Below are 10835 nucleotides of genomic sequence, written 5' to 3' on the forward strand. Positions count from 1 at the left end.
CAAAACGCTGTTTTCCTCCTGTACCCTGAAACCAGCCTAAGGGCTCCAAAACCTCTGGTTCGTCAGGTGCCAGGTTACAGAAGTGAGCAATTCAGCTCTGTTCTGCCCTCAAGGAATATGAGTTCTATGAGGACTGCAGCATTGCCAGGAGTCCTTGTCCGTTTTGTTCATGGGTGGACCTCAGTCTAGCACGCAGGGGCTGCTCAGGAGACAGGGGTTGAGTGAGTATTTGGCTCCATGTCCCAGAGGATTAGAAACTTGAAGACACAGGTAGAGATGAATTCAGAGAGTCGGAGCCAGACAGAAAGAACTCAAATGGAGAAGAGGTTGGGAAAGGCAGCTCCAAATGGCCCAGGGCTGGTGAGACGGAAGCCACATTTTGGGATCCCCACCCAGTGCCCCATTTCCCAAAGGGCCAGGAGCCACCCACCCCCTATCCTGGCCTCTTGGCCTCTTTCTCCATCAACAGGTGGCCTGCCCAACCCTCTCACCCACGCCTGACTGCATCAGCCCAGCCAAGTCCTTGGCAGGGGGCCCCCAGACTGGATCCCTACCCCTTTATGCCCTGTGGCCCCAGTCCCAGGGTGAAGGGCAGGAGGGAGGATGAGGGGATCCCTTTGGCCAAGTGGCCTGAATCTCTTCTACCCACAATGCAAGACAAGGGAGACAGAGAGACACAATGATGCAGAGATGCAGATACTTGGAGCCTGTGATGGGGGTGGGAGGAGGGACAGAGGGACAGAATGGTACAGATGCAGATACAGAAACAGAGGGAGACTGGGAAGGACAGAGTCACAGGGGAAAGAGAGGTAACAGAGAAGGAAAGATACAAGAGATTCTCTGAGGCATAGAGACAGAGATTGAGAATCACAGACATGTAAAGGGAGTGATGGGTATGCTTCCTATTGGTGGTGATGTGTGTCAGAACTCATCAAATCCTACACATTAAATGTGCACAGTTTATTGTACCCCGATTCCACCTCAAAGCTGTAAAAAAAAAAAAAAAAGGCAGAGGAGAAGTAAAGGAAAATAAGACCAGAATCCTAAGGTATATTTGATATATGCACCATTCAGAACCATTAAAAAGAAAGAGAATCAGAAGACACAGATAAAGGGCAAGGGTTAGAGACACAGAAAAACAGAGAGGGAGGGGCAGAGAGACAGGCATTGAGACGCAGGGATAGTGACATGACAAAGGTGGGGAGAGAGACCCAAAGCAAGATACTTGGTGGGCATGTCTCATGTTGAGAGAGACTTAGAAAAATTCCGAGGGAAGCAAACACAGAGAAAGAAGGCTGTAAGAGTTTGAAAAAACAGACAAAGATGGGAAGATGATAAAGTGGGACGGAGAGATGCAGAAGGAGTGAAGAACACAGAAAATAAAGAAAAATCCAGGTATCAAGAAGACTGCCCAGAGCTGGTGAGAAGCATGAGCTCAACGCTGAGGGGAAGGGGGTTCAGGGCTGGGTAGGCCAGCCCTGCAGAGACCCCTTCCTAACTCACCCCCCCAGTCCCCCTCCCCGCCAGGGAAGTAGGGAGTGGCCTTCAGGACTGGGTGGGGGGTGCTCTGGGGGCGGAGGTCGGGGGAAGCAGGAGGAGTGATTGTTGAGGCCTGGCAGGGCGCCTCACTCCCTGGGAATGTGCCCCGGGGATCAGTGGGTGGTTATAACTCAGGCTGAGTGCCCAGAGCCGAGGAGGAGGTGGCTGCAGGACGGCACAGACCTGAGAAGTCTGTGGCTGAGCTGGGAGCCCGTTCCCCACCCCCTACCTGGGGGACTCGGCAGGTGAGGCCTGGGGAAGACCACAGGGACAGGTGTCTGCATCTTGGATGCACCCCTACTCTCTCTTTATCCTCCCTCATTGTGTGACTGGAGGGGGCTGGATATCTGCTCCTCTGAAGTCTATAGTCTCTGGCTTGGGGGCAATCCCCTTGTGGTTCCTTTCTGACCTAGGAAATGGGGCAAGGAAGAAAAGGAGGTTGGGTAAGGGCCTCCCAGAATCATCCCGGCCTCCCTGCCCTCTGTCCTCCCCACAAGGTGCAGTGGCCATGGCTCCAGCAGGACACCCCTGGATGTGGATGGCCGGTGCCCTGATCACAGCCCTGGTGATGGGAGTGACAGGTAACCAGAAGCCCTGTTGTGTGCCTGTAGACTAACTGGGTGGGCTATGGGTGACTCTCTGAGGGACATTGGAGTGTTGGTCCCAAGGGGACTCTGTGTGATGGGGTATGGCTCTAGGACTGGGTGACTGTGAGTCGGTGTCCTTATTCATGTTTAGGTGATTGTGTGTGGCTCTGTGCCTGTCACTGTGTGTGGGTGGGTGGGGTGCCTTTCCCCATATCAAGTGACTGCCTGCAACAGGTGCACTAGCTTGGAGGCTGTGTGTCTGATTGTGTGACCGGGCATGTGTGCATTTAGGATCATGTGTGGTTCAATGTCTGTGCAGGTAATTGTATGAACATTATGTGTGTGGCTCTGTATGGCTGAAGGTATCTGGAGTCCTTGTCCCTGTGTCACCGGATTGCGTGTCACAAAAGTGCTTTTTACAGTGAAAATGCATGGCCAGGTGAGTGCAGGTAACGGTTTGGGGCTGTGGGATTGCGGCTGAGTGTGGGATTATGTATGCCTCGACTTGGGCTGTGAGACTGCTTGAGGTTCTCTGTCCGGGTGTTGGTGACTGTGTGTTTATAGGGGACTGTCTGTGAGATGGGGCGGCTGCGTGGGTGGAGTTTCCATCCCTCCCCTAAGGGATTGCATGGGCTGAAGTTTCTATCACTTCGAGATGGTGACTGTGTGAGGTTGGATGATACCAGGTCACTTATTACTGGGCTTTTTGGAGTGTAGTGTTGTCACCATGCCAACGTGTCTGTGTGCTGGAGAGTCTGTGCTGGTCTCTACAGGGATGCATACACGTGCCTGAGACACTGCATGGGTGCGCGAAACCTTGTAAGGCTGCTGCCCAGTGCAGGTGCTTGGAAAGTGTGTGCACCATAAGACCCAACCGTGCCTGTAGCTACTCCGGTGGAGATGATGTGCATCTCTCATGCAACTGTGTGCGTGCTTATCTGTAACAACAGTTGTGTGCGTGTTTCCTGGATGTGCACGCCAGGGCTTGGCATCTGTGGGTCATCAGCAAGAGTATGAGGGAGTGGACAGACTATGGGGGACTGGCGATGGAGTGGGGTATCTGTGTTTGTCTGAGGGTATTGCCAGGAGGATTCAGGAGGCAAGTCTTTGTTGGAGAATTCAAAATCGGTCCTACTTTCTGCTGCCACCAGATCCCTCTAGCTGAGCACTTCCCTGGTTTTGTTCCCCCAAATCTCCCTCCCCCCAGGGGCTCTGACTCTGACCCCCTTCCGTCCACCACACTGCGAGTCCAGACTTTATCCACAGACAGGGTCCCCTTGGGCATGCACCCCCCCACCCTGCAAGCCAGGCCCCACCTAGATGGCTCTTCAGGTTTGGGGCCATGGCCCCTTCCAATCCTGTCTGCAGCTCCTAAAACTGAGCCCCTACCTCCTTGCCCAAAGTCAGGGATCTTTCTAGACTCCATCTCTCCACGTGACCCTGGCCTCTCAAACTGCCCCTTCCAGCCCTGACCTTATTCTCTGAGGACTGACCACACTTCTTGAACCAAGGGCCCACCAGGAAAGCTCTGCTCACCGGTCCATTCTCAGGCTCCACCCCCTGAACTTTGGCTTTGCCTCTGGGATTGTCCAACTTTACCTTCTTGGCCCCGCCCACTGAGCTCTAGCCACTCCCAGGAACCTTGAGGTACAGTCAGAGACCAGTAAACCACCTCAACCTGGACTCTGTCCTTGAGTTCTTTCTTTCTTTCTTTTTAATATTTTATTTATTTGACAGACAGAGATCACAAGTAGGCTGAGAGGCAGGCAGAGACTGAGGAGGAAGGAGGCTCCCCGCTGAGCAGAGAGCCTGATGTGGGGCTTGATCCCAGAACCCTAAGATCACGACCTGAGCTGAAGGCAGAGGCTTTAACCCACCGAGCCACCCAGTTGCCCTGTTCTTGAGTTCTAAGCCTTGCCCTTCTTCATAGGTTTCAACCTTAGATTCCAGACCCCGCCCCTAAAGTCCTGGGCTGACTCCCTCCTCAATATAAGAGTCTTTAAGGGGGTAAGACGAGCTCTGGCTGGTCCCACCTCTTGGATCTAAGACCCAGCCGCTGAGCCCAAGCTCCGCCCTGAGCCCAAGCCCCGCCCGTTTTCTGCCCCCAGAACCTGTTCTTGCAAATGATGCTACCTCCTGCGACAACCCCTCTGACACCGGACCCTCTGGAAGCACTCGCGACATTGGAGGTGGGGCCAAGGAGGACACCAGGGCAGACGAAGGCAGCAGCAGCCGCATCGTGAATGGGTCCGACTGCGAGATGCACGCCCAGCCGTGGCAGGGTGCGCTGTTGCTGCAGCCCAACCAGCTCTACTGTGGGGCCGTGCTGGTGAATCCGCAGTGGCTGCTCACAGCAGCCCACTGCCGGAAGCCGTGAGTGGGGCTCCAGGAGCCGGGCTGGACAGGTCAGGGGCGGGGGGAGGGCCATGGAGGTGAGTGTCGGGCGCGGGTGAGAAAGGGGTACAGCTGAGATGGGATCAAAGATGGAGTTGGGGTGGAGAATGGGGTTAGGCTGGGGAGAGAATTGTGTTAGGGGGTGGGAGTTAGAGATGCGGTGGATTTGGGCGTGAGGAGTGCATATGTTGAGTGGTTTGGAATGGAGATGAGATTCAGAGTGACTTTAGAGTTTGGGATGGGGTAGGGTGGAGATGGAAATGGTATTAGGATTGGAAATAGCTCTGGGGTTGAAGATGGGGTTGGGGTTAGCTTTATGAATGGCACTGGAGATGGCTAGATTTGGAGTTGGGAATGCATGTATTGATGGTTTGAGTGTGGGTGAAGAATTAGGGCTAGGATCGGGGATGGGAATGGGTTGGATCTGGAGCTGGGCATGCGTCTGCTGATGGTCTGGAATGGAGATACCATTAGGAGCATTGGAGATGGGTGGAGATACATGGGGATGGGTTAGGGCTGAGGGCAGGGATGGATGTAGGATTGAGGATGGGGTTGAGATTAGAGTTATGGGAGGTTGGACGGGGTTGGATTTGAGGTTGGGGTGGTTAGATCAAGGCTGGGAATGCAGATGTGGTGGTTTCTATGTGGAGAAAGGATTTGGGGTGGGGATGGGATGGGATGGGGTGAAGTCATGGTTGGGACTGGATTGGGGTGTACTCGGCACTGAATATGGGCATAAGAATCGGGGTTGCTAATAATCTGCACTACCTTCTTTAGATTTTACAGAATTCGCCTTGGCCACCATTCCCTGTCACCCGTTTATGAAACTGGGCAGCAGTTGTTCAAAGGGATCAAATCCATCCCCCATCCTGGCTATTCCCATCCCGGCCACTCCAATGACCTCATGCTCATCAAACTGAACAGAAAAATTCGTGAGACTCAGGCTGTTAAACCCATCAACATCTCCCCTCACTGTCCCACTGCTGGGACCAGCTGCTTGGTTTCTGGCTGGGGAACAACCAGCAGCCCCCACGGTGAGCGTCCAGGTCCCTCTTGATGCACACACCCTTGTCTGCCTTCTCCCCCTCTCTGCCTCTGAGCACTCCCCGTCTTTCTCCGTTGCTCACAGTGGCCTTGCTCTGTGTGTTTCTGACAGTTAAATTCCCCAAGGTCCTCCAGTGCTTGAACATCACTGTGCTAAGTGCCGACAGGTGCAGGAAGGCCTATCCAGGACAGATAGATTCCACTATGTTCTGCGCTGGCGATGAGGCGGGAAGAGACTCCTGCCAGGTAAGGCTCAAGACTCAGGCATTCACGCGGCAGATATACACCCCGAGTGCCAGCTGTGTAACTTGAAACCTTGCTAAGTGCTGGGAACACAGCCCTGTCCAGTAGAAATATAATGTGAGTCATACATGTCATTTTAAATTTTCTAGGTGCTACATTTTATTTGATTATTTTAAAGATTTTATTTATTTACGAGAGAGAGCGCTTGTGCGCACGCCCCTATAAGCCGGGGGAGGGGAGGAAGGAGACTCAGACTCCCTGCTGAGCAGGGAGGCCTATGCAGGGATCAATCCCAGGACCCTGGCTGGGATCATGACCTGAGCGGAAGGCAGATGCTTAACCAACTGAGCCACCCAGGCGTCCCTAGTAGCTACATTTTAAAAAGTGAAAAGGAGGGACGTCTGGGTGGCTCAGTTAGAAGAACGTGTGATTCATGATCCCAAGGTTGTGAACTCAAGCCCCATGCTGGGTATAGAGATTATTTAAAATGAAATACAAACTGAAATTATTTTAAAAACCCCAGTGGTCAAGAAAATGCATAAATAAGGTAATTTCAGAGAATGATAAAAACTATGCAGAAAATAAAATATAGTTTTATGATAGGGAGTGATGAGGGACAATATTCAAAAAGGTGGTTGGAAGGGCCTCCTCCAAGAGGTGGGTAGACACTGAATGACATAAAGGAGCCAGACTTGCAAAGGTTAAAGGAAAGAAAACACTTGCAAAGGCCCTGCAGCAGGGAGGAGTTTGGTGGCTCAAAGAAGAGAAAAAGCCAGAGTGTTTGGGAGACTGGGTGGGGGGAGTAGACGCAGCAAGAGTTGGGCCTGGGGCGATGGGTGGGGTCCATGTTCAACAAATATTCCTTGACCCCCAAGACAGAGCTTCTCTATGTCCTCATGGAAGCTCTATCTGTTGAGGATGACAGAAATTAAAATTAAACTCTTGCAGGGATCAGGACCCTCCCCTGTATTCAGGTCCTGAAGGGTTCTAGAAGGATGTAAATTAAGGTGTTCTCTGCTGGCAGGACAAACACTTCAGTAATATTGGCAGTTAGGAAGTAAGCTCTGGCCTCAGACAGCACTCCTGTCCCACTCTGATGGTTGGGAAAGGGCCCATCCCCCCAAATTTTACAAACCTGAGGATTATAGCAACTTCCCAACGTCATTTCTGTCCCCACTCAATATGAAAACACACACATCTGGACAGAGGAGTGGGCGGAGGGATTTTTATCAGAAGAAAGCACACCTGATTCAAATGTCAGCACTTTTTAAAAAGATTTTTATGTTTAAGTGATTTCAACCCTCCATGTGGGGCTTGAACTCAACCTCAAGATCAAGAGGCAGGTGGTCCACCGACTGGGCCAGGCAGGTGCCCCTCAAATGTCAGCATTTAAAACCATTTCACTTTCCTGAAGCCAAGCTTTGCATCTTGTTTTTCAGTTTGCAGACCCCAGTTAGCTTTTCATACCAGCATGTGGCCAGGGTTTGGCCACTCAGAGCAAAAAGTAATAACAACACTAATACTATAATAGTAATAACACGGGACCCTGCTTTATGTGGTTCACATATATCAGCTCATTGACTCACCATTATTCATTTTTATTTTTTTAAAGATTTTATTTATTTATTCAACAGAGAGAGCTCACAAGCAGGCAGAGAGAGAGAGGAGGAAGCAGGCCCCCTGCTGAGCAGAGAGCCCGATGCGGGACTCGATCCCAGGACCCTGAGGTCATGACCTGAGCCAAAGGCAGCGGCTTAACCCACTGAGCCACCCAGGCACCCCTGACTCACCATTATTATTAGCTCTATCTTGCCGACAAGGAGCCAAGCTCAGGGCAGTTAATGAACTGCCTCTCAAAGGAAACTCTGCAGGGATCTTAAACAAAATATAATGAGGAAAATTAAACTCCAAGAAAGCTGAAATTCAGAGGTGCAGGCAGTCAGGCTCTTTTGCCTTGAAGTAGTGCCTGCTAATAGGGAAAGAAGTCGGGCTCTGGATTTCTTTATAACTGATACTAGTATCTTGCATAAACTTACATAAGAAATGACAGTAAAGAGTGGTGAGTGTTATTATAGGTAGCTGCAGGAGGCCATGGATGGGCAACCCAAAGAAGCAATCCTCAGCTTGCCTCCCGCCCCCCAGGGGAGATATGTCAATGCCTGGTGAGCTGTGCCTGGAGGAGGAAGGCAGTGACTGGCATATAATGCATAGGGGTCAAGGATGCTGCTGAACATCTTCCGATATGTACGACGGCCGCCACAGCAAAGAATGATCTGGCCCCGTGTCAGTGGTGCCCAGGATGAGAAAGCCCCATCTTTCAGGGGCCAAGAGCTGCCTCTCTGCAAAGGGGAGGTGTAAGTCATGTGTGCTCAGTAGGAGAAATGCAGTGTTCAAAGGTTGCACTAGAGAAAGACAAAGAGGGACAGGGAGACACAGTGAGGGAGACACACATAAGAGGTGGTATTGGGTGGAGAGGGCAAATGGAACTTCTAAAGGTGAGACTTACATGGAAATGTTAACATTTCCTCTCTCTCTCTCACTCTCTCTTTCTCTGTCTTGCCTGTTTCTCCCTCTCTGTCTTTGTGTCTCTTCATCTCTCTCCTTTCCCATCTCTATGTCTCTATCTCTTGCCACCCTGGCCCTTCTTCACCTGTGTGTCTCCCTCTTTCCACCTCCCCACAACTCCGCCTCTCTGAACTCCTTTCTCCTCCACAGGGTGATTCCGGGGGACCTGTGGTCTGCAATGGCTCCCTACAGGGCCTCGTGTCCTGGGGAGACTTTCCCTGTGCCCAACCAAACAGACCCGGTGTCTACACCAACCTCTGCCAATTCACTAAGTGGATCAAGGACACCATTCAGTCGAACTCATGAGGCATCCCAGGACCCAGCATTCTGGTGTGCCCCACCCACTGCCGTCATCACTCCTGCAGGGACCATGACACTCCCTCCATACCCGTTCCTTCTTGAGGATGTTGGGGTTGTTAATCTCTCCAACCCCTCCCCAAGTCTCCTGGAATCAGGTCCCCCTTCCCTAGCCCTGGGCTGACCCTGTCTTTCCAGTCAGGTCCTAGAGAGAATTTCCCAGAAAGACCAAGGTGAGGGCTGCACCTCAGTCTCCCCCATGCTTCCTTCCTCAGGCCCAGGGGCTATCCTTGTTCAGCAGCTATGACCCAAATTTGGTCCCAGAAATAAAGCATCTGAGGAGAAGTGAGCTCTGTATGTGGTGTCCCCACTCACTGAATGACCAGGCAGCGAGGAACAAGTCACTTCTTCCCTCTACAAAACTGTGTTTGCTCTTTGGGGGTATTTCACTTGCAAGAAACAGAGATCCACTCAACCTGCTTTGCATTTTCTTCACAAATATTTTTTTTTTAAGATTTTATTTATTTATTTGACAAACAGAGATCACAAGTAGACAGAAAGGCAGGCGGGGGAGGGGGGAAGCAGGGTCCCCACTGAGCGGAGAGCCCAATTCAGGGCTCAATCCCAGGACCCTGGGATCTTGACCTGAGGTGAAGGCAGAAGTCTTAACCCACTGAGCCACCCAGGCGCCCCATTTTCTTCACAAATATTGATTATTTTGTGCCAGGAAGTTTCCAGATGCTGAGACACTGCAACAGGCAAAACAGAACAATTTCCTGCCTCACAGACCTTCTGTTATCCTAGGGGAAGGCAGACAGTAAAGAGGTGGATGGATACATTACATACAATATGTATAAAATGAGCACAGAGCAGGAGGAAAGAGGACTGTTGGGAGGGGGGGAACAGGCCTATTTATATAGGATGGTCAAGAAGGGTATGGGAGGGCAGTATGACTCCTCACCTGTGCCCCCAAGATGTCCACAGCCTAATCCCTGAAACCTAGGAATATGTGGCTTTATACAGCAATGAGACTTTACAGATGTGATTTTAGGATACTGAGATGGAGAGATGATCCTGGATTTTCTGGGTGAAACCATTATAACCCCAAGGGTCCTTATAAGAAGGAGTTAAGGTGGAGGGCACTTAGGTGGCTCAGTTGATTAAGCATCTGCCTTTAGCTCAGGTCATGATTCCAGAGTCCTGGGATTGAGCCCGGCATTGCGCTCCCTGCTCAATGGGGAGTTTCCCTCTTCCTCTTCTTCCTGCTGTGCTCTCTGTTGCTATCCCCACCTTCTCACTCAAATAAATGAAAAAAATCTTTAAAAAAAAGAAAAAGAAAGAGTTGGGGGGTGGGTAGTGGGAATGAGATTGAGATCGGAAGATGCTGCTAAGCTTGTTCTGAAGATGAAGGAAGGGGCCATGAACCCAGGAATGTACGTGGTCTCCAGGAGCTAGAAAAGGCATAAGAATGGATTCTCCCTCTTAGCCTCCAGAATAATTCACCTCTGCCTGTTCATGTCTTTATTTTAGCCCAGTTTGGCAACACTTGGAACTTCCATCCTCCAGAACAATTAGAGAGTAAATTAATGTTATTTTAAGACACCAAGTGTGATAATCTGTTTCAGCAGAAACTAACATCAAGGGCCTCTGGGAGGAGGTGACATTTGAGCTGAGTCCTACAGAATGACAAGTGGCTAGCCCAGTGAATTTCTGGGGTCTCAGTGTTCCAGACAGAAGGACAAGGCAAAGGCTCTGATTTGGGACCAGCTGGGCATTTCCCAGGAATGGAAAGACCAAGGTACCTCGAAACTCTTGGTTTTCCCTAAGAGACTGGGAATTTCTGTGTAAGAAGATCATTTGCCTGCTGGTGGAGGACACAGCAGAGCTGCTTTTTGGACAGAGGAGAAAAGGGAGGTCGGTTATCAACAGAATATCCAAGACTTGGGACAGGCAGATGTCAGCCCAGAAGCAGCTGGGCTGCCTGTGGGATCTCTCTTGCTAGCTTTCCTGCAGTGTTCTTTCTTTCACATCTCCCTCTTCTCATTTTCTCCAAGGGGCATCCTCTATTTCCTCCTCAGATTTGGGGGGTATGTGGCCTACAGTAGCGCTCCCCATAACTAGCTCCAATTACTGGCATTTCTTCAGTCCTGATTGGCTGCCTGTGGG

At 51.0% G+C, this 10835-nt stretch overlaps 1 protein-coding gene across 1 annotated transcript; it reads left to right on the plus strand.

The window, feature by feature from the left end:
* Nucleotides 1-1667: 1667 nt before the first annotated feature.
* Nucleotides 1668-9018, plus strand: KLK5 (kallikrein related peptidase 5). Its single transcript, XM_044260498.1, has 6 exons — nt 1668-1784; nt 2037-2120; nt 4235-4499; nt 5298-5554; nt 5677-5810; nt 8523-9018. Exons 2-6 carry the CDS (start codon nt 2048-2050, stop codon nt 8676-8678), a joined length of 885 nt encoding a protein of 294 aa, XP_044116433.1. The 5' UTR covers nt 1668-1784; nt 2037-2047; the 3' UTR covers nt 8679-9018.
* Nucleotides 9019-10835: the final 1817 nt, after the last annotated feature.

The sequence above is a fragment of the Neovison vison genome, chromosome 7, assembly GCF_020171115.1.
Source record: "Neovison vison isolate M4711 chromosome 7, ASM_NN_V1, whole genome shotgun sequence".
Taxonomy (NCBI): Eukaryota; Metazoa; Chordata; class Mammalia; order Carnivora; family Mustelidae; genus Neogale; species Neogale vison.